This window comes from Parasteatoda tepidariorum, chromosome 3, assembly GCF_043381705.1.
Source record: "Parasteatoda tepidariorum isolate YZ-2023 chromosome 3, CAS_Ptep_4.0, whole genome shotgun sequence".
Lineage (NCBI taxonomy): Eukaryota > Metazoa > Arthropoda > Arachnida > Araneae > Theridiidae > Parasteatoda > Parasteatoda tepidariorum.
The window spans coordinates 8,015,854-8,041,410 of NC_092206.1; the positions used below are offsets into that span (position 1 = coordinate 8,015,854).

The following is a 25,557-nucleotide window of genomic DNA, read 5'->3' on the forward strand; positions in this document are numbered from 1 at the left end:
AGCAATGCCAAAATTATTTCCTTATCAGCTCATCTTGACGCCTTGGAATCTTTTTATATATTCACATGAATGCTGATTCCTTTCGACATGAGTTCCTCACCACCTCTCCAAAGCGTTTACCATGATTTGTTCCTCTCGACTACTGCAGTTTTTCTAGATTAGTTTCTCACCTTTATTTGTTTATTTTTGTTGGCAACTGTGCGTTTAATATTTCAAATCACTTTAGTTTCTTTTCTTTCTTATCTGGCAAGTCTTGAAAATGGAAGCTTATTTTTGAGCGCTTGAAACATGGAATTTGTTGTTTCCTATTTATATATTTCTGAAATGAATGAAGTTTTAATCTGGTAATTCTAATTTCTTTTGCCAAACAAACCAATGAAATAAGAGTTAAAATAATGAAAGGTATAAATTTTTGTGCGATTTTTTCAAAAAGGTATTTTTTTACGTAGTTTGTAAAGTATGTAATAAAAACTACTTATAAATAAATATTAACATCTTATACGTGAAATATAAATCACAAGTTCCACTGTCTACCTGATGAACATAATATTTTTTTTAAAATACGATTTTTGAAAAATAATTTTGACCGAAAAAATACATTATAAGAAAGTTAAAAAAAATCTTAAAATTTATTTGTGAACAAAAATTATTTTCCCAATCTAATACACACTTTAATATTTTAATTTATGTTGATTTAATGTTTACATTCAAAGTGTTTTAATAGAATGTGTAAACTACAAATAGAAAAAAGAACTCATTTTTCAAAAATTTCATTACCATTTGTTCAATCTCTAATTTTCTTTATTTCGTTGTTCGGGAAAAAAAATGCCATTTTGGTTCCAAAAAAAAAAAAAAAAAATACCAGTTTAATATATTTCATATTGAAAGGCATTTAAGTGAATGTTTTTCAATCGTTTTTAAATCAGCCCTCCTGCTACTACTTGATTAGAATAAAAATAAAATAATATGAATGATCATTCATTGGTCAAGCGGGATGATGATTCCCCCCCCCAGAGCATCTATTATCACCCTTCCTTCAAAGTAGATATTTCAGTTGAGAACTAACCAGTCAAAGAACTAACCAATTGAATTAACCAGCGGTTTCTAAATGAGTACATTGAAATTATATTTGTGATGAAACATTATAGTATTTTATTTTATATTTTATTAAATTCAATACCAATATAAAGAGCTAGGGTGCACCAACCAGTGAAGGAACACTACCCAGTGAAGGAACATTTCATATATATTGATTAAAAATAAGAATTTCATTTTAAGATTGATTGGTAACAATATCTTACTGCCAAACAATAGGAAGTCATCTAGCGATGTTTTGGATTACCTGGGCAAATAAACTTCTCTGGAAAAATTTTTGAATTTGTTATTATCTCTGCAACACCTTGTTCCTTTGAAAAAAAAATTAAGTGTTCCTTTGCTGGGTGTTCATTCACTGGTAAGAGCTGTTCCTTCACTTGGTCTTCTTTCTATTTGTTATTTGAACCTCCAAAACTTTAAAACTATATTATGTAAGCTCTCTGCAATTTTTTTTTACATAATTTGCAATTTAGTAACAAATATGTTTAACTAAAATTACGAATTTTGAAATTAATATGATTTTTTAAAAAGCAAGCAAAGCTTAAGTGTTCCTTCACTGGTTAGTTTACCCTACTTGTCTCAATTCTTTTTGAAAAGACAATTGAACCCAATAAGTTTACAATGAGTACACTTAATTTGATTTCCTTTACATTGTTCTTAAAATTAAACATCGATTAGGAACTCGTGTTGGATAAATTTACAGTTTGTTTTTTTTCTTTCTAATTTCGTACAATCCGAAACAAAATGAAAAAATGCGGAAATGCAGCACGCTTCTTCCATAAAATTAATCATTTCCTGTTTCCTACAAGATTAAAGCATAGACCAAATGTTATGTATTATCTAAACTTTGAAGCAGATTACACATGCTTTAAAAAATNGATGACCTCGTTCGACAATTGTATCGAATTTGGCAGGAAATACCGCAAGAGAGCATCCGGGAGCTTTATCGGTTTATGCCACGCCGTGTGGAAGCTTGTATCCAGGCTAGAGGCTGGTCAACACCGTATTGAACCTGTTACTGTAACTCTGCAATAAATTATTCAATTGTTCTGAAATTTTATTAATTTACTATTCTGTACATTGTCTTCCTATCCACCAATTTTCGTTTCAATCGGGCAACTCCTTCTTGGTGCGTCGATTTCTTTGTTATAGAGTGTAGTTTAGTGAAACCTCTTGGGAGCGATTACTCTCTGTTCCACAGAAAAAATGGAGGTTAAGGGAGGTTGGTGGAGGTTAATAGAGGTTGTTCGCTCTTAGGGGATACCTCCACCAACTTCAAAATATTATCAAAGGTACATGCTTTTTCGTAAAAGATTTTAATTTTACTCGGAGTCATTTTCTTGTTGCGGTAAATGCCACTTGTGTTGGGGTCCTGAAAACCAGATCGATGAATAAACTTTTGCGTCAATAAAAATGACCTTTAATGATATAATCATGTGCAAAAAATATAATTATGAATTATAGAGTCATGGTGGCTCAGAGGATAGAGCGATAGCCTTCGAATGAGGTGAACCGGGTTCGAATCTCAGAGATGGCAAGTCGAGACGAATTTCGCATCCGGTTTTCACCGATCACAGTGCTGACGGAGTGCTCAGATGTAGAGGCATCATGGGTAATAGTCCCCTTGCCGTTAAGCTAACCATGGGAGGTTTTTGTGGTTTTCCTCTCCATGTAACGCAAATGCGGATTAGTCCCATCAAAAACTCTTCCACGAAGGCAAATTTCTCCCAATACGTGATCCAGGAGTTCCCTTGTCTTCTGTATTGGGTTCAAAATTACAAAGCTACGGATTTGAATATTAGTAGTCGTAAACTTAAAAAATGGTCTCGGCTGTTCAACTACTGAACTGTTCAATTATAGAACTGTTTTTAATAAATAAACAATTACACTTTCTGTTTAAGTTTGCATTTTTTTATGATAAAAATGAGTTAACTTAAAAATAAGATGAGCTTTGGTTGTTTGAGATGCTTAGTTTTTTTCTAAAATAACTTTTAACTTAAACTTTCAGCTCTAAAAATAAATATTTGATAGCATCGTCTCTAGAGCACTCTGACAGCAACATGAGTTTATCGATCTCTTTTAGAGATTCTCAAAAAGAGCTCTCTAAATAAGAGCCACTCACAAATATTTTGAATACATTTAAATCTACTTATTTGTTTTGTTAGTATTTTTTGTTTTGATATTTCTTTGAGTTTCCCTATTTGACTTTTTTTTTTGCATTTGGTGCGATGGTTTTCCTTGCCGTTGGGAGAGGTTTTAATGGTCTTTCTTAAAGGTTTTCTTTAACACAAATTCTATGGAAAAATTTCCATTCCTCCCGAAAACGGTCGTAAATAGGTCGCTACACAGAGGTGGTCCTTCTTGGAGGTTTCACTATACAACATAATATGTCACATAATAAATTTTTTTTACTATTTTAGTAATTTAGATAAGTTTTTTTTGTTGTTTTTTCATCCTTTTTTTACGATATATGATAAGATTTATTAAAATGTCATACTTATTAATAAAAATAATAAAATGCAAATGCAGTGCATTTTCGATGTAAAAAAAAGTGGCAATTGGCTGACAAATTTTTTAATTGCTATAGCTACCATTTAGTTGACGGTTATATTTCCGTACTGTGATCTGTCGCGCCAACTACGATCGCCAAGGTACCAAACAGATTTTAAACTTGCAAATTAGAAAAAAAAACATGCAGATATTTGCCCGAAGTTTTATTCTGCCACAGATCACGATACTGAAATCTCCCCCAGTTTACCAGCGTCAACCGTTAATTTTGTTCTATAATTACAAAGTCTACAATGCTAATTTATTGATATTTTAGGTAGAATTGACAAATTCCAAATTTTTGAATCAACCCTTTTTTAACCAAAATAAATATTACTGCCGACTACAGGTCTGCCTTACAGGCCCTCAGCAAAGGTACCTCAAGCCTTGTCCTGAATATCATAGAACAACTTGGACAACTTCAGCGTCTCCGGAAAAATTGCTTCTTGCAGTGGATTCCCGCCCATGTGAACCTAGAGTTCAATGAAATAGCTGATTCCTTGACTAAAAATGCCAGAGATCTAAATCAAAATTCAATCCCAACCACGTTGGCAGATGCAAATGCTTTTGCAAAGTCAAGACTATTCACCCCTTTAAAAATCAAAGCCCGCGATCAAATAACTAATCTTGACATCGATAGGAAGACAGCCACTACTCTCATCAGACTAAGAAGAAAACATCATAAAAACATGAAAATCTCTGCAGATGGGACTAGAAAATATCAAAACTGTGGCAACTGTCTTAATGTGGAACTGACACCATATCATGTTTTTAACTGCCCTGCAGTCGCTGCAGGCCTTCACCTCTTAAACTACCCCACAGAAGAGGATTTGTATTCTTTTAATGCCATAGAAATAACAAAAACTATTCAAGCACACCATGAAATATGATTCAATAGAGGATACGACACCAACCAACCAAATATTACTGCAATCTATTTGTTATCCATTCCTCTACCTTTCATTTAAAATACCTCAATAAAAAAATGGCTCATTTCAGCTTCCCACAAAAGGAAATACTCTTAGCAAGGTCTTAGTTCAGAGAACTTAATAAAAGTGACCTCATATTTTGAAATGATAAAATCTCGAGTATGAAACGGAAATAAATACATTTTTAGGTAGGAAAAAACCCCAGAAATCAGTTTCTGGCTTTAGAATAAAGATTTAAGAGTGATCTTAAGGTGATTAAAAAGCCCACAAACTTTCGAAAACAGCCGAATCCCCCATATTGTAGCCTCTTCTTAATACAGATGATGGTAAAATATAACGCTATTAAAGAAAGCGGTGGGTGATATAGCGTGATCGCAATACAGACAAAAACGAATCGAAACAGGAACTACAAGATTTTTCCTTTCCAACCTACCTGACCCACCCACTCCTGTTCTTTATTTCCTCTTATTGTCAGGAAATAAAACAAACAAATTTAAGAAAAGTAGTTGATATTCAATATAAATCCTTAACCAAAATGAATTGTTTTCAAAAATTGAACTAAATAAGCACAATAATTGGAAAATATAGATTTTGAAACGTATATGGTATTGCTAAGGTGCAGAAATCACTAGATTGTCTAGATCAGTGTTTTCTGAACTTTTTTCTCTCGTAGACCCCTTGCCATGTTTTTCGGTTTTGGGTTTGGCTTACCTGATATTGATTTTTTGTAAATTCATTAACTTCAAATGTATTTTTGGCAGCTGGTGCCAAAAATTGTTTAATTTTTCCCATCATCAAGAAAATCGATAAATTATGTATCATAATTCATAGATAAGCCGCACATAACCTATTAGATGCATATTACCATTTGCTAAAGTGAAACTAAAATCTTAGTTGGAACAATAGCAGCATTTTTGTACACTTAAATTATCATATTATTTTCCGATATGTCAAAAATTAAAATACTATAATGCACAGAATCAAACGGTGTAAAATATTATTGTAATTAATTAAAGGTAATTAACGTAATGTCATTTATTTATTATTCGATATCGAAATTTTTTTTAATACAATAAAAGAATCAAGAATTTTGCAAAAAAATCAAGAAATTAGCATGAAACAGCTTTTTGAACTTAATGATACGAAGCCCTTTATGTCCATACTACCTACACTGTCTAAAAAATCTGTCAAATTAAAAAAAAAAAAAACTGTCAGCTGTCATGCCAGTATCGAATTGCTTATTTCCCAGAAAAAAACACTGAAAATATAAAATAAAATAAAGGGAAAATATAAAATAAAATAAAGGTGAGAAACAAAACTAGAAAAACTTTTGTAGTAGAGAGCGAATAAAAATAAACAATGCATTTCAGGGAACAGGGAAATACATTTTACCCTGATTTGCCCCTCTCAATCACAGTGGTTTTTCTTGTTCTGTTTTTTTTTCATGTATATTTTTATTTTCTCTCGGCTACTGCGGTTCTTCTAGGTTTGTTTCTCCCCTTTATTTTCAATTTTTCGTTGTCACCTTTACATCTGATAATTCAAGCCACTTCTGCTCCTTCTCATTAACGGTCAGGCAAGCGTTGAAAATGAGCACCTATTTTCGAGCGCTTGAAATATATCGACTGTTATTTCCAATCTACATATTTTGAAATGAATAAAGTTTTTTTTAATCAAGTAACTTCTAATCTATTTGAAATTAATAAACCTCCTTGTCAAAGAAGAGGTTTCTTAAATAAATAAAATCTATGAACTTGAATGACACTTAATGAAGCTGGCATTGAACTTCAATGCCGAAGTGAAATCACTTTTGTTCTAGAAAGAAGTCACCAAAGAAGTACCCACGGATGACACAGATATCTCGGAGGAGGAAAAGTAATTGATGTCCCACGCTTTCTTTCACAACCTCGATACTTCTCTTTTACATCCTTTTTATTTGGAGTAAATGACCATTTACATGAGTTTTTCAACATCTTCAAAACTAGGGGATTTTGGAGTACTGTGGGGATGGGTCATAAGTATTTAATACTCATACACCTATTACGCCCAGTATGCTCACAAAATAATGTAAGGTGTTTTGAGTTCCATATCACGTGTGAACTGGTGTAAAAAAATGGAGTGCATGCTCTGCAGAATAGGTAGTTAAATAAAATAAATAAATAAAATGGTACCAAATTATACGGTAGGGGAAAACTATGGCGTTCCAGGCAAGATAGACCTTAACAAAAACTTTCGACTGGCGGTCACATTATTGAGCCGCATTTATTAAAAAATAAAATAAAATAAAATAAAATAAATGAACAAGAAAACAAAATAAAAAATTTAAAACAAAATCAACAAAAAAGTTGTGCCCTATTCCGATCACTGGTTACCCATTGATCAAATGTTTTTTCTTTCTGGATTGACTCCGTTAAACGCCACATTTCAAATCATGGGTAGCAAAAACTGTCTCCATTGATGTTTGTCGTCGGATTGATTTTTCTATCCTGCCTATGTGTACGTGTTTCAAGACATCACAAAATACTTTTCCTTCTTCAGCACTCATATTTATATTAAAATCACCGTCAAACCCGTAATTATACGTCAACAATAAAAAGAATATAAAAATACTTTAAATTATTATTATGTAAATACATTAAAAACGGCTGCTAGTGATAATAAAAAGAAAAACAGCAGTGGTCGCCATAGCAACGCATGCAATGACGACGCATGCGCACTGTTTACTATTACTCTTGAACACAGTTGAAAAGTGTGTGGACGCCATCAAATCCAAAACAAGACCCATTTTGCCAATGGGTAATAAATGAATGAAAAGTAATAAAAGAGTAAATAAATACTGCGTTATAATAGTAAAAAAAATTTTTGTTTTAGATGACATAAGTGCATTCATTTATTGCACAAATTATGCTCAGTGCGTCAATTTTTCTTTTATCGGTTTTATTTTTGGTTTAAAATCTATCTATATATTTTCTTACACGGCGACAAAAAAAATCCTCATTTCTTTTNAGAATAGAATAGAATAGAATAGAATAGAATAGAATAGAATAGAATAGAATAGAATAGAATAAATAAATGAACAAGAGAACAAAATAAAAAATTTAAAACAAAATCAACAAAAAAGTTGTGCCTTATTACGATCACTGGTTACCCATTGGTCAAATGTTTTTTGTTTCTGGATTGACTCCGTTAAACGCCACATTTCAAATCATGGGTAGCAAAAACTGTCTCCATTGATGTCTGTCGTCGGATTGATTTTCATACCCTGCCTATGTACGTGTTTCAAGACATCACAAAATACTTTTCCTTCTTCAGAATTCATATTTATATTAAAATCATCGTCAAACCAGTAATTATACGTTAATAATAAAAAGAATATAAAAATACTTTAAATTATTATTATGTAAATACATTAAAAATGGCTGCTAGTGATAATCAAAAGAAAAACAGCAGTGGTCGCCATAGCAACGCATGCAATGACGACGCATGCGCACTGTTTACTATTACTCTTGAACACAGTTGAAAAGTGTGTGGACGCCATCAAATCCAAAACAAGACCCATTTTGCCAGTGGGTAATAAATGAATGAAAAATAAAAAAGTAAATAAATACTGCTTTTTAATAAATTTTTTTTTTTTTTTGTTTTCGATGACATAAGTGTATTTATTTATTGCACAAATTATGCTCAGTGCGTCAATTTTTCTTTTATCGGTTTTATTTTTGGTTTAAAATCTATCTATATATTTTCTTACAAGGCAGAAAAAAAGTCATCATTTCTTTTTTGCGTTAACAACTACAGCGTTAACGTAACCCTAATCGCTGTGAAGCACAAATAGCATTACCGTTAGAGTTAGGGTAAAGCATAACGCTTTACGAAATCTCTCTATTATAGCGTTTTAAATTATCTATTTCTTAAGACTAAAAGAATTTCGCACTTTCCATGTAACTTTGCCGATTTGATGTTGGAAAAAGATTCGCGTGTGCGATACATTGCTAATTTTGAGAAACTTCTCATTTTCGATACCACAGAAGGTAAATAATATACTATATGCAAATAGGATGATGCATAATCGCAACCATTAGATCGCAAAATAGTATTTAAGTGAAGAAACGAAAATGGCATTAAAATCTATCAAATCACTATAAAGGTGGGATTATGAGCATGAAAGCCAGTTAGATTGAATGATGAAATTTGGAGGAGTTTCTAACAATTGCCTTTCAACAAATCTCCATTTCCACCTGCAATCAATCAGGTTTTGGTGTTGTCAGTTTTATCTTTCTCAATAGTGATTCGTTAGATCTTGATATCGTTTTTGCTTTTTCCCTAAATTAAATATTAGTTAGCGAGCCCTAATTTTTTTTCCAGTTAGATTTTGATATAGATTCTTAAAATATTTATCATAAGCCGTTGTTACAGAACAACCTGTATAAGAAAATATGCATAGAGATTAAAAAATAACCAATCTATGTATTATCATTGCTGATTGCAGTAAAATACATTTTAAAGGGCATGAATATGGAGAAAATAAGGTGTCACATGTACACTTTGTGTAATGTAACAATTTACTCTTTTTATTTAAATCTAATCTTTTAATTGTTTTAAACTTTTTTTTAACATAAAACTTTAATTTTATTTCATACGAAATTTCCCAAATAATTTTTTAAATAAGGGTTTTGTTTTCTCAATTTAAACATATAATTTTCTTAAAATATCTTGTCAGGCAAAAGTTTCCCTTTCTTTTCGCAATGTATGTTAATTTCCTTTTCGCCCTTCCTCGCTGGTCAACGTGGTTATTGCACTTCCTGTCGTTGTTGCACTTCCTTCGATTCCCGTCTTTCTTTTAACTTCATTTTTTTAAGGGGGGCTTACTTAACTAATCCCTATCATCTGATTAACTCTCCTCGCTTTAAATTTAATTGGCTAACGCTTTTCTGGGTCTAGACCAGTTAACGAATTTTTTTAAGATGGTTTAACACATTCTGATTCTTTTTCGAGCCTTCTGGCTTGGTACGCCAAGGGGTGTACCCTCTGCTTTCTTTCACCGAGATGCGGATTTTGGTTCGTATTGAGGGAATTAATTCTTTCTCCCACATCCTACTTTACTTAGTCACACCCTACTCAGTGGCGAATCCAGCGGGGGGTCATGCCCCCCCCCCTAAAAATTTAAATAAAAAATAAAAATAATAATTTTTTTAATAGTTTGCAAAAGAAATAAAATATTCTAAAAATTATTTAAGGGAGCACATACACCTAGGTAGGTCGGAAAAATCGATTTTTTTTCCATCTAACTATGTTCTTCACTGTTTCAAGAATCATAATCCAAAAGATTAAAACGATATTCGTCATAGTTTCATTGTAAACATTAATAATGTTGAACATTTATAATGCTAAGTAAACATTAATAACGATTAAATGGACTCGCATTATTAAACATTCACCGAGAAATTGATTTGGATGTTGAAAAAATCATTGACAGATTTGCCAAAGTTTCTAAAGAACGCATTATATTTATTATTTAAAGATTTTGAATACTTGAATTATTTATGTATTGTTCTGTTGTTCATCATGAAAAAAATGAATGAGAAGACTAGCATTAAAAACCGCAGTTTTTATTATTTTTATTTTTCAAAAAAATATTTAAGAAAATATTTTTTATAAAAAAAAATGAATTATGTGTGGGGGGGATCTGAGTTTATGACCCCCCCCAGGAAAAATTTCTGGATCCACCCCTGACCCTATTTTACTATTTTATCTTTATATCAACCCTTTGATATAAAGATATCAAAATAAGGGATTACGTATCAAAATAAGGGTATAAAGGGATTTCAACCCTATGGATAGACACCACCTCCATCACTGAGCAGTCCTTAGGGGCGACACCGAGACTGGGCTTTATTGGAAGGCCAGAAAACTTATGAGGCAATGATTTCGGTCAATTTATTGTTGTGTCATCTTTACTTCTGTTCCTGTTAATTTATTTTTATTTCTGCCTTGCCATTGGAAATAAAAAAAAAATTTAAAAAAAACAAACATTATTTTATACATTTGAATTTTCCTCGAAAATCATAATTTTTATAATTCAACTGTTTTTTTTTTCTTTGCATTTATCTTATCATCGTTTAAATTTCCATCCTTTGTATGCGAAACCGATGCCTTTACCTTTGAATGCGAAACCTTTATAAGATTTCAAAACTATGGTGAAATCTTTGTAGTGAAAACATGGAAAGAACCCCGGAACTGCAGGTTCACACAACATTGCGTCATAGACCGTTCTATGTGATTCATGCACTTCCAATCCTCATCTGGAGATATAAGTAGGATCTGATATTTTCGCTGGAAAATACATTCCCCCAACTAGATTCGATTAGAATTGCACGAATAGTGAGAATGGTTTCCCAGCGACAGTAATAAGTAGAGGTTTCTTTAAAAGATGTTACCTGCAAAAGTATGGAAAAGTTAGCTAAAGGGTTACCTGCAGCTAAGACAATCCAGAAGCACCAACCGAAAGCGAAGTGCAAAGATCCTCCTTCAAATGGAATGACCAGAGGTTTTTGAGGTAAGAGAAATGCGTAGAGGGCGTTTGTGAGCAGCATCAGCACCCCGGTCATCTGCATGGTATATGCTCCATACCTGGGAACCGTGCATAGGAGGATATTCATCAGCAGCCACAGAGAGAACGCGGCCCTGCAAAAAGAAAATAACATTATTTTCTTTCAGTTCATTTCTTTCTACGTAAAATAACAGATTAACTGCTTTATTTGGTTTAGTTCTATACGAAAACTTGGTTAGTATCATTTTAAAAATAATAATAGTGAGATTTAGTACTTAGCATTTTGATCAATGTTCTGCGCAGAGCAAAACTATTTTGATTATCTACGCAGCTTGTGTATTACGTGTAAAGTGCGCAAAGTAAAAAGGAGAAAGGAACTCCCTTACTAACTTACTATCTAATGATTGGATTTTCACATACTTGAACTCAATTTTAATGACTAAACCAAAAATCAACGAGTGCTTTATTCACAATGTTTTTCGATTTAGTCTACTTAGTACAAATTATAACCCATCCTTCTTTTGGATCAATCTTGAAGGTTTGAGGGCCTTACCTTAAATATGCTTAGCAGACGATATTTTAAGCTGAATTTTTAATTTTTAGTGATAGCAGAAGATAGTTTAATCAGATATTTTAATTATATGCAGACGATATTTTAAGTGACGAAATCGAACTTAAAACTATATTATTTTCGAATAAGCATCCTTTTTTTTCTTTACAGATTTGGATATTTCACTCCTAAATAAGGAAGGTAGTCGCAATCCGTAAAATTTAGGGTCCCAATAGTTAAGGCAAGATAACTGTAGAGAAGTTCAAACCCCTCAATGTAAATTTCACTTTTTGCATATTTTTCAATATCTCGAAAACTGTTTCAATGAATCGAAAAATGTTTGCACACTATCATAAAATTCGTTTATCCATAAAAACTTCCGAGTAAAAAATAACCCTTCAAAACTTTCTTTCCAAATTAAAAAAAAACTACTGGAAAATTTCAAGAAACTTTTTAAATTTTCAAGATATTTAAATCGGAAGTTTTTCATAAGTTATCAAGTACGATTCAAAACAAAATATAAAATTTTTTTTAATGTTTTCCACACATGCGCAGTACAAAATTATTACTTTAAATAATCATATCATGCGTAATTTTTAACAATTTTTTTTCCAAATCATAAAATAATATTTTTTATTATTAAGTAAAAATTTTTCTAAACATTTTGTTTAGTTTTATTGAATATTTTGCAGTTATAATAAAAAAGTTTGTTTTTTGTAAAAATGCCCATTTTTGCATGTATATTTGAACTAGGTTTACGAAATTTTGTGCAGTTATTTCATAGGATAATAAACGTAATTGACATGAGTTACAAGCTTATCGCTGCATTTTGCGGTATAGTGAGTTCAAAAACATTATTTTCCGTTCGTAATTTATTGCTGGTTTCTAAAAGCTTTAAACTTTAGTGATATGTATGAGAAATTGCCTGACCTAAACACTAAACGAAGTTTTACAATAATTATCTTAGTATTATATGTAAGAAATGAGTTAGTACAGAAGTTTTCATTATTTTGTATATTGTATTTATTGTAGCAGAGTTTACTAATGAAATAAAAGTACAGTTATATTTTTATATGTAAAGAACTAAATTAGTTGTTCAAAAATTCATCCAACTTTGCATGTTACAAGTACATTGGTTGTTTAAAAAAATGTTACAGTATTCTGTATATTTTAAGAACTTTATTAGCTAGCTGAATATCCCCGTTCTTCGTAAGGATGGAGAAAAAAAAGTAAGCAATCAATACATCAATACTGAACAACAATGCAAAATCCTGCAAAACAATTACCAATACAATTATTAATGCTAAAACTATTCTATTTTTAAAATTTATCATTATATTTGGCCTCTTCCGGTGGTTTTACGTTATTAGATTATTTTATATTTATATATATATATATAATATGCCTTTAACGGCTAAATAATTTAAGAGACTTAGGCTTCTTCAGATAGAAAGGCATTTTATTAACTTGTATTAAGTATTGAAAACATTTTTCGCTGGAGTTTTACATCTATTACATTGTAGGTCTCCCTATCAGGAATGTTGAGAATTGGCCCAGATTTATCTAGCCATGAAAATATAAGAAAAAGCCACGAATTTTTGGTGCGCTTGATATTTAAAGAGGGGTTTTGAAAGGGAGGTGGTTGCAAGGATATTCTTACCTTAATGAAACGTCATTCAATTGATAAAATTTAGAGATTTTGATTCGCTAAAAGGATAGCGCCACTCTGATGCTGGGAATTTTTTGAGACTATCTTAATGCGTACTTTATCTACAAATTATTGCCCATTAACTTCAGAAAATTATCTTTTATCTGGCCTTATCTGGTTTATCTTGACTTTTTATGGCTCTTTGTGAGCCATACGGCTTTTGTCTTAAACTTGATAAGAAACATCTGTTTTAAGCTTATCATTTAATATAGAAAGACTCTCATGAGGCATTCTATATTACATAATACTAGCTGTACCCTGCGTGCGTTGCAAAGCTTTCAGTTTGAATTTAAATTTTGTATTTAAGTGTGTAAATGAGATTTGTGATTATGATTTGAATAGAGAATTTTATTTAATGGTGAAAAAACCAGTGATAGTCTCAACAGTTAATTCTCTAGGATATCGTTAGTGCATTTTCAAACAGACATGTATGGTGATGCACACCGACCATGAAACATATTTTGGATGATGATCTGAAATAATTCTGGATCAATGGCGTCATGAATATTTCTGCTGATATGAGCTGACCAATTTGTCCTGGTGTGAGTTTTTCAATAAGCCAAATCATGTGGCAATTCTCTTTTTCTGCCGTTCAATAGAATGCATCAAACACCGTGTCTCTCTAAAAACATGACTTTTCGCAATAAAACCAAGTTTAGAGCTTAATATTTGTTTTAACTCACGTGTGATAATGCATCATGAAGATCCGATGATGTTTGCCTAAGTTACTAAAGCTCTTTAATTTTAGCTCAAGCAGGATTGCATGTGAATGTAATAAATAACTCTAGCTGTCCATATGCGCACCGATACTTGTAGCAGCACCGAATGAAGTCATTTGGAAACACGAATGTACTGACCTATATTCGCCAAGAAAAGTTTCTATTGATTTGCTTGACCCGATAACAACGTTGATAATGGCTCGGCTGGCGACGTTAAATCTGGTAGTTACACTTTGCCTCCAGAACAGCAAATTCCAGCTGTTTCATTCTTAAATTTGAGAGCACTACAAAACATACATAATTGATCCATTTTTCCGATGATGACGCTTGGGTGAAAGACTATAGTTGGTTGTCGGATCATAGTGAAATGCACTGAGATTCAAATCAGAGTATTGGCAGCGTCTGAATAGCGAAGTGCGTTCTTGATTGATTTTTATTCTTGCATCCCGTTGCTCTGATGTTTCCGACGAACGGGCTTGATAAGTGCGTAGTTGATTTGTTAACAGTCTTCTTTCCCGTTGCTCTGATGTTTCCAAGGAACAGGCTTGAGTAGTGCGTAGTTGATTTGTTAACAGTCTTCTTTCCTGTTTCTCAGACGTTTCTAAGGAACGGGCTAAAGCATTGTGTTCTCGATTAGTTTCAAGTCTTTCTTCCCGTTGCTCCGATTTTTCTGAAACACGGTTAGTTCTCTTCTTGCGTGCTTGAGATGTTGATCGACTAAGAGCGATTCGTTTAGGCGGCATATTTTTGCAAATATTCTCTTTCAAACAAAAAGAAATGTAGAAGTTGACAGTGGTCGCAAATTTGCTAATTCGAAAATTCACGTATTTATTTTAAATAATAAAAAAGCAATAAAAATGAAATAAATTAAATAAGAAATATAATAATGATAAAATTTAAAACAAAAATCTATTTTTGGTAAAAATATACTTGTGGGTGCCCCTTGACGAAATTGGTAACTTATGTTTATCACCATTCCTGTTTGCGCGGAACACCGCGGTAACAGGAATGGCTGCCAAAACATAATGATATTTTAATAATACATTGGAAAATTTCAGCAAGACATCGGCCAAAACTTTATAAAATTGCAATGAACCCAATGTAAGCAAAATTAATAAACCCAATAAAATGCATTTTGAATCGAAATAAAAATTAATGGAGTAAGCACAGAAAGAAAAGGAAAAAAAAAAATCTCACTTATTCATTAAGCTTGAATTTCCTCAGTTTTAGGTGCACAGAATTCTCTAATAGCAGTTAGATACTGTCTAAATTTATCATGAATAGAATCTGTGTTCCTCCATCGCCACATAAATTCGGCGAAATACGAATTGAAAATGGCGTCTGTGGTATCGGAATGGCGGTGACATTTTTTTCTAAAGTCCTTTTTTTATGACTGCCCACATACCTTCGATCCTATTGATCAGAAGCAAAAGTAACCTAACCAGCCGGTATCCAACATAGAACTAACGGACTTCTGAAATTACATATACCGTTGAACATTTAAAAATAACGCTGAAATTTAAACGAATCAGAATCACGATTGGGATTCAACATCGGCCAGCTTGGAGATCAACCGCTATCACAACTTGGTGAGAGTCAAGGGGCACCCTCAAATATAGTCTACTCCTATTTTTTAAATGAAATAATTAAAATGAATGTGAATTCGCAAACTTTGTAATAATAAACAATCTAATAGTTTTCAAATGACAACTGTCAGCAATGAAAAATTGCATACTGAATTGAGCTAAAATTGCATACTAAATATAAATAATTATTAAAAGCGTGCAAGATGAATAAAATTTGCTTTTGCCTTGATTTTTATTAAACAGTTTTCACAATACTAAATCCGTGATACGACCAATAATTACGAAACTTATTCTCGTTGATTTTACGTGCTTGTGCTCACCTGAAATAAAGAACCGAATTATGATTAAATATTAAAGTATATGTAATTTACTTTTCTAAAAGAATAGAGCTATAAGATAGAAAATATCACTGTTGTTATCTTCAAGATATTTGAAAACTGATTCGTGTACAGCAAAATTTAAAACAATGGCTAACTTTTAACCAATCAGAAAATTCCATTTCGATTTTCGCTGATACCGCTGGAACGGTTTGTGGCAGAATGTTCTATTGTGAATCTAAACCATTCTCGAATCCTTCTGAAGGTACACAGAAAATTTCATTTAAATCAGTCCAGCCGTTTAGGAGGAGTTCAGTGACATACACACGAACAGACGAAATATATATATAAAGATTACCAAAATACCAGAAGTTATTTAGAACCAAAACTAATAAAGCATCATTGGCGTGAATAATAATAATATGGAGATTTTTCTCATTTCTCGTAACGAATTAGAGCCATTTCACAATGCTAGTTTGCTTTATAGTACTTAGAATATATAGTCAAATTTTTATTTCAGTTAGTACTTATTACAAAAATTTATTCAGCGTCATTAATAATATTGCTATGTTTAACGTTTTTCTTAAAAGATTTAGTACCATTTCTTTATTAATTTTTCATAGTAATTTTTAGCAATTCTTGTAATTAAAATTAGTCAAGTCTTATTGGAGTTAATAATAGTATGGAGATTTTTCACGGTTCCCCAAAAAGAATAAGTATTTTTCCTCCATTAATTTTGTTTTTTAGAACATACCTTCTTTTTTATTTTAATTAAAACCTCTAAATGTAGTTAAGCATCCTTGGTGTTAAGAATAATGTCGTATTTTTACGCTTCTCCTAAACCAATTAGTACTATCTCTTTATTAATTTTGCCTTTTAATATATAACTTATTATTTCTTTTATTTCAATTACTGTTGATTTTAAATTATTAAGTTTTATAGATTCATGCTTTGAAATCATAACAATCATTGAAATAAACACTTGGATTCAAAAAACTTTAGTAATAAAAATCTTATTACGTAATCTGCAAATGTTAAAGCTGATCTTTGAGTTTATTTGACATGACGAAAAAAAATGTCTAAATACTAAAGAACGTGCAAAAAAACTACGTTATTCAATGAGAGCTATAAGCTAGCAAATATCATTGATGTAGTCTGCAAAATATTTGAATGAAAGAAAATCGTCTGTAACAGTTTCATTTTTATCAATGTCGAATTCTAAGCCAATAAAAAAATAAAATTTTTTATATGGCTTTACCGAACGAACTAATTGAATAATTTTGAACGAACTTTAGAATGTGGGACTAAATTTGCCTCTTGCAGCCGCTGTCCAAATTCCAGAATGATAGATAGAACAAACGGTTCTTGAGTTAATAAGGGAGACACACAAACAAACTCTTCACTTTATTATTACGAATGCAACCATAATCACCATTTGTTTCTTGTTTGCAACCTAATTATACCGATATTTGGTTAACTGGAAATGGCAACATTAGTTTTGTTGATTCTGATAATGATCTTAGCTATGCATTTTCGATAGCATAAACCTCGAGAATTATTACAGAATTAACATTTTCAAGGTTTCTTTTGTTTTTATTATTAAATTGGGTTTCTCCTAGATGAAACAGCGAAGAAATCGTCAGGTTAATCGAATAATTATCAAAAACCGGTCAAGAAAATGAATGACCTGTTGTACAGGGAGTATGGTATAGAGGCGTTTGTAATTATTAATTCGAACATAGGAATGGGAACGATTTGTTCCATTTCACATCAGTGGCGAGAGCGGGATTACTTTTTATTCTAATGGTCGAAGAAAAATGAGAAGATGTCGACCTTCGATTACTTCCGGCAAGCAGTCTCATCTTGGAACAATGCATACGGATCAATTCAATCAATGAATACTAAATGGAGGAAGTATTGTATATGCAGCGTGATCTACAGGATATAATTTTTTCTCGTCCAGATCCTTGAAGATGACAAGTATTTATTAGTAAAAATGTCCACTCGAGAAATGAAAAAATAGGCTTTGTCTCAAATGACAAATGGAACAAACTTTTATTGCTTTTAAAAACCTTTAAAATAAATAATACAATTGGACTTAGCAGACTTAAATGAATTTAATATTGTGACTCATTCAAGGAAACAACTATAAATAGCGTTTACGTGTAAATATTATAGAAAGGTTTTGCATTTTCAAGTAGCATCCCGCATGTTCACGTAGATTCTGCGCACATAGAATTCACGTAGGTCCTGCGCAGGTTAATAGAGAATTATCTCAGTACTTGCGCAAAACCTACGTACGTGACTCTAGTTGAAAGGTTTTGCACTTTCACGTAACTTTCCGCACGTTTAAGTATGAAGTTCTGAGCTATTAACAAAGGATAATCTCGGTTTTCTAGACAGTTTGCTTAAAACCGTAATATTTGACTCTAAAAATACAGATTTTCTCTTCATCCCGCACTTTCACGTACGTAAGTTATAAGCCGCGTAGTTACTACTGAACATATATGGCAACGTTACTTTTAAAAAGTAACGAGTAAAAGTACAGGTCTTTTTAAAAAAGTAACAAGTAAAAAGTTCTTATTTTAAAAAGTAACGAGTAAAAAGTACAAGTAAAAGTACAAGTACTAAACAAAAAAAGCAACGATTTAAAAGTACATTTCTAGGAAATCGAAAATTCAAAGTAACCTTAAATTTTATTGAATAATATTCTTAGGTTCTTTAATGTTTTTGCAAAATTGTTGTTATTTATATAATTATTTTTAATTTTGAAAGTTATGGACATTAATTTATTTTTAAATTCGAAAGAATATTATAATATAATTTTATAATATAATCATATAATATAATTTTAAAATCAAATATAATTTTAATATCAAGCTTTTATGGATTTGCACGAAAAATACATTTTATCTATTAATTTTAATTTTTAGTTTATTACCTTTATTTATTTAAATTGCCATTGATTTAAAATTGTTTTACTCTATAGAAACGCGTTTTTAAAGCACAAACGTAAACAAAGCAAACACGCGGTTTCAGATAGCTTTGTGATCTTTGAGCTAGTAAAAAATAATTGAATGTGTATAAGTTGAAACAGAACAGTCTACAGTTTTATTTGTAACAATGGCTAATGCTGAAGTCATGCGAGAAAATCATTTTCCAAACATTTCTGCCTAACGGAATAATTAAAATTTGTAAACGAATTTTAGCATTAGCGGCTAAATTAATACCTTCGAGTTTTCAAGAGTTAAAATAGTAATTATAATAGTTTTCAATAGCACAAATAGTACTGAGATTTGACTAGGCTTTGTTCGACAAGGTCGGGCATAAACATAATTTTAGTAAAAAATGTACTAGGTAAAAATGTATTTAGTAAAAAATGTATTAAGACAAAAATATATTATTAATGACGGTTTTGGGCACATAATTCTGGAGAGCACTCCACTCACAATGATAGTTGCAGTCAAAAAAAAGATCAAAAGAGCCGTCTTTTCCCTTTCAGGAATGACAATTTTAAACGGTCAAGGTATTTAAACACGAAGTTAGCTGTGAATGCATATATATTGCACATTAATTTTATAAATTAAAAAAAACATAAGCAAGTTTTTTAAATTTAATTTTTCTTCTTTTTTTTAGAAAGCTTACCGAGTTTTAGAAAAAAGTAACGATTTCATTCGACATTTCCGTTACAAATACTTGTACTTTTTTCCTAAAAAAGTAACGAAAGTACAGGTAAAAGTACTAAATTTAAAAAGTAATGAAGTATAAGTAAAAGTACGTACTTTTTACTTGTACCGGCGGTACAAGTAACGAAATTAAAAGTACTGCCATATATGCTACTGAATAATCTCGGCTTTAGCTACGATGAGCTACGTGAATTGCAAAAGCTCTCTCTGTAACGTCTTTGAGGACAACTTTGATGCTATTCTATAAAAAAGTTAATGGCACTCGAATGCATTGAAAATAAATTATTAGTTATAGCCTAAAATGCGTTATGTAATAATAACTTTTTATGTTACAATAAATAATATAGAAATTCTGGCACTTTTTAGACTAATTTTTTTGGCATAAGTTCTAAAGGGATCCTGAACTGGTTCATCAACGATACTTCGTGTACCAATAAATTATCATAATTGTTCGATAAGAAAGTGAAAAAAGGTATTAGGATAAAGATTATTTCAGAGGATAATTAGAAGTGCAGAATTCGTGCTTAATGTTTTTTTTAAAAAGATTGAGGAATTAGTTTGGTGTTTCATAAAGCCTAAATAATCAAACGCTATTCGGTCAAAGAACATAAAATCAAAAACCAGGTTTGCGTTAAACAATTATGCATTTGGAGGATACATTGAGTATTACAGCTTCAAATCTTAGATATGGGTATTATTTTCTCCATTATAATCTCCGCAAATCAAGGAAAAATCATTTAAATAATAATTTAAATCAATCTCTCAATTTAAAGGCTCACTGTTGTTCCGAAATTTAAAGGCGCAACTTGACTCAAATTCTACACTCATGTACCGCTAATAGAAACACATATTTCAAAGGTACAAAAAATCTATTTCTCTTACTTTTTATCTGTGTACCTTTTTTTAATATTCGTGTGATATTTAGTATTCATGTTTTGGACATAGTTACATATTGATATTTTGAGCCATATTCATGATCAGCATAGCGCGTTGGTTACAGATTGATATAACTTAACCAAGTAGTTATGAATAAGATTTACTAACTAAAAGCAGTTCATATCATGCAAAGCATGGCATATTCTTCTTCAAAGTGACGTGTCCAGCAGTTCCTAAAGACACGGTTCCCAGTATAACAATGAAGTCAAGCATCACTGACTGCGGTCAGTAAGCCGGTGGGCAACCACTTTGATCAGCCTACTTAGGCACCGTGGGTGCGCGGTATCGGTCCTCGTTAAACTGTGCAAATTGCCCCAATTTTGCGCGCAGGTCGTCGGGCTACCAAAGCGGAGGAGTCATTCCTCTGCAGATGATCAAAATTGTGATGGAATGTCTTCGGATCATCCTTGGTCGTGTTTCCCAGACCGTCACCAATAGCCAATTGTGCATCTCTAATGCGAAGTAAATGAAATCTCTACTAACATACCTATACCTCAAAGTATTGTTCTATATGGGAAAATCTTATATATAATTTTAAGAGGGAGATTTTGCACAGGGTTATGATTCCCCTTAACTGTAATGCTATTTTAGCTTCACAGCGCATAGACAAAAATTTACTGATAAATCCCCATGTCTCTAAGGACAGAAAATAAAGTTAGATAAGCGTAAGCAAAAGCTCCTAATAAGTAATGTATGCCATTGATAACCTTTATATAAGCCATTAAGTAGATTATTGACGTAAACCACAGCAGATGATTCCAACTTCCTTTTTAAAATTTTGCTCATAATTCCATAATCATGTATAATCCATTCCGCAATTGCGCAATCTATAATTTTTGTACCTTTTTAAGAAGAAAATCTTTTTTTTGTACCTTTGCAATAAATAAATAAATGAATAAATGAAAAGTAAAAAAAAACTGGACACTAAATAAATTTAGATCTAATGATTGCATCTTCCCGTGCTAGGACTCAATCTCAATATGATTTAAAGGGGGGACTTCAAATATGCCAATTAATTAGTACAGACGATATTTTAAGTTACGAAATCACACACAAAAGCTTACTTTATCTGAATATCTTTTTTTCGACTGCTTTGGATTTCTGACCTACTAAATATGGGTTAGGCCACAATCTGTGAAATATGGTTCCAATAATTTAGACAGAAGAGCGGTTGAAAGTTTTTACCCCTTAATATTAATTTCCCTTTTTACAAATTTCGTTATATCCCGAGAACTTTTAAAGCGTATTGAAAGATTTTTGTACGCAGTTATAAAATTCATTTGCCCAAAGGTATTTCCATGCAAAAGCAAATTTCAAATAATTATTTATTATTTTACAATTACTTTATTTATTAACAGTCGAAAATTTCTTATAAATTGCTGACACATTTTTACTATGTTGCAAAGAACGTAATATTATATGGCAAATACAAAATTTTAAACGAAATCTGTCGAATAGTTAGTTCTTGAGAAATCATATTTTAAGTAAGTCGCTTATTGAAAATAGTTTTTCCAGTACATCCTGTACATGTGTGGGCTTTTCAACAGAATGTTCGAAAAAATATTCTGATAAGATTCTAGGATATCTTTAAATTATTTAAAACATTTCAACAAGGATGCTCTTCAGCGTGAGTGAAATAAAGTGCTCTTTTACTCTAAAAAGCATGCCAAAACATCGACTTTCGTTTAAAGTCACTAAATGGGAAATGGAATTTTGGGCCATCTTTTTTTTCTTTTTAAATTCTTTCCCTTTTTTGAACATCTCTTGCTAAATTGCTATGTAGGGTTATAAATATTTTCCAAATTATATTTGTACAGCCCTCTTTGTTTAATTTAGTAATAAACAACTTTGTTCTATAAGGTAGAAGAAACTTTTTTTAAAAAATTGTATTTTCTATTGCGCAATGTCATCATCTTATGTGACATAATACCACTTTCTTGAGTGTGAGTTTGGCCCATCTGATTGATCTACTTGAAAACGACTTTATACGCCACATGATCAGGTAATTATTACGTTTTTATTATAGAAATATAGAAAAAATTACAAATAATTGGTGAAGAAAAAAGAGATCTTTAAAAAAAAGAAAAGAAAAAAGAATCCACTGGGGATCTTAAATATTCGCGCCTCGTGCTTTGATATTTTCGTGTCGTCTTAGATGTTTTTGCTTGCATTCAGTTTCTCTCTACAAACTATTTATAGTGTTTATGTATTTTAATATTATATTTATAGCCAAAGTGATTCAAAATTTACTCTAATGAATTCTAAGCGACCCACTTCTCTGTTACGTAGGGGGTGGTAGAAAGAACACGATAATACATTTTAGTTTATAATGCTAAACGTTAAGATCACATATTTCTTGACTTTATTTTTAAAGGAGCAGAAAAGTGTTTATATATGTAGATAAACTTATACGTTCTTTACACACTACAGGGATGGCGAACCAATGGCACGCGTGCCATTTATGGCACGCGACGCAATATTTTGGGCACGCCACCGATCACAACTGTTATTGCACTATGAATTGTTATTACACAAATGTTATTACACTATGAAGCATATGTAACAATTAAATAAAAATTCACAAAGAGCAAATAAAATAATAAACAATTATTAATAAAAAAATTAACAATTAATGCTAAAAAAACAATTAATAACCATAAAAAACAAGCTAACAATAAATAACTAGCTTAAAAATCAACAGTCCTGCTTAAACTAATATCTTACAACCTAATATAAGTTATTTGTCATTTAATCTGCATTAACAGAAGTCCCACTGTTGTTACTCTAAGTTGAATTACGCGTATAACTGAGACATTGCAAAATTGTATTTTATTTTCAATGTAAATAAAGAGTTTTGAGTTGATAGTATTACCAGATTATATTCCCAATAACCAGGAAGTCAAAATTATTTGACGGCACGTCTGTGATTTCATTAAACAATTTTTTAGAAAAAATGGCACGTTGGTGTATAAAGGTTCGCCACCCCTGCCCTAGGGCGACTGAAACTAATGGCATTGGAAGTAATGAGGACGGGAAATTTGGAGGAGTACGAGGCAGTAACGGCTCGAGATATCTGCATATGCAGTTCAAATCATGATAGACAACCATGATTGTAACACATATGAATATATATGCTTAATTTTCTTAAGAATAGTGGTGATCAAAATCTTTTAAAAATTAAGTTTATGAAAGAAATAATAGTATATATTTACTACCACTTTAAATGTAAGAATAAAATTTTACGCAAAATGCGTAAAAGTTGGCAGATATGTAGATGTAAATCATTTAAAATTAATAACACTATTGGTAATTCTTCAATTGTTTATAATTTTTATATATATAATAGGTATTCAAATATTGATTTATTAAATTTGTTTTTCAATGGTCATAAAAAGTATTACTCCACTTAAGCTAGTACACACAATTTAGAAAAAAATATAAAGCCCATTTGAAACGTGGAAAATAAATTACACTTTTTGAAATTCTTTAATTGGATAACAAATTATTTAAATTAATTTTCAATACCATCAAAAGAGTATTGAAATTTTCGATTAAGCTAAATTGTACGATTTAGAAAAAATAAACATTTTAATTATGAAAAGTTAATNATATTCAATGAGAAAATTGAGGTTTGTCTGCTGCAACCACCAGAGAATAGATATTTACATTTAAAATTTACAAATGTGTATGAAAATATTTTCGTCCAAAATGAGTGGTTTCAAAAAGTTAAATCGGAGAATTTCTTCGAGAAAATTTCTGATACGCACATGCTAAGTTATATTCACAAAATACAAAAAAAATGAAGAAAAAAAAGAGCAACATACACGATTATTTTTGTATTTGAATAAATATTTTCTTGAGTGCAAAACCTAAAAAAAAATTTCTTTGCACCGTTGGTATGTTAAATTGCAGAGAAACGAAGAAATTAGGTTTTTATTAACGAGAAAAGTATTTTAAACCCATATAGATTTTTTACGAAAATTGTTCGCAAAAAGAAGTGACAACTAATATATTTTAGTTCGCGGGCGCGGCCCCCGGGCAGCCAGTTGGAAACCCCTGGGATAGAGCATTCGCCTTCCAATGAGGGGAACCGGTATATACAAGTGGCTACTTATCAAAATTGTGACTTACTTAAGTTATGACCGCAGCAATATAAAATAAGCTTACATTCTCTTAAGCATTCAATATTTATTCAAAATATGAAGATATTGAGAACTGTAATAAAATGATTACCGATCATTTACAAAAAAAAAAAAAAAAAAAAAAAAAAAAAAAAAAAAAAAAAAAAAAAATNAAAAAAAAAAAAAAAAAAAAACATTTTTGTTTAAAAATTGTTATTTACTTTGTAGAAAAGGGAACAATCAAGTTACGAATTCCATTAAATCTATAAAAATCAAAATAAATTTTTGAGAAAGAAATTAGCATATGACATTTAAAATAAGAATTAAAGAACTCATTAAAAAAACGCGTGTATAATAAATGTTCTTTTCTTAACTTATCTCACTTCCCGAGTTATTCTTATTGCAAATTTTATTCATCTTTTAAAAAACACTAATTCATCACTTTCGATTTTCAAACATTTTCATCGTACGTGCTCCGAATAACAATCGAACAACATTCAGCTTCAACTGAAAGGAATAAAAAAAAAATGTTCTTTTTTCGCCATTTCTTAGAAACATCTTTAAAAAACGTTCAAACAAAAGAACACTTAGCCGTATTATTTACAGCTTCCAGTTCCTCCAACAGCTGCCATTTAACAAGCTTTTAGAAAAGGTCTTTTGTTTCTAATCGAACAATTACGTATGTCGTCCAGCAGCAACCCAAACAAACAACAATGGACTATATATGTTCGACTGGACGATGTGGTCAAGCGATATGACCTCGAAGCGCGTGTTTGTCCTTGGTCATTTAGATACTTCCCGAAACAAAACGATCGA

General features: G+C 31.2%; 1 protein-coding gene across 1 annotated transcript in view; it reads right to left on the reverse strand.

Annotated features, from left to right (window-relative positions):
- Positions 1 to 25,557, reverse strand: part of LOC107456259 (dual oxidase maturation factor 2) — a 90,750-nt gene that overhangs the window by 16,481 nt on the left and 48,712 nt on the right. Inside the window, exon 4 of the mRNA XM_043041977.2 lies at positions 11,041 to 11,252. Within this exon, the coding sequence (XP_042897911.1) occupies positions 11,041 to 11,252 (212 nt within the window). The remainder of the gene's footprint in view (positions 1 to 11,040; positions 11,253 to 25,557) is intronic.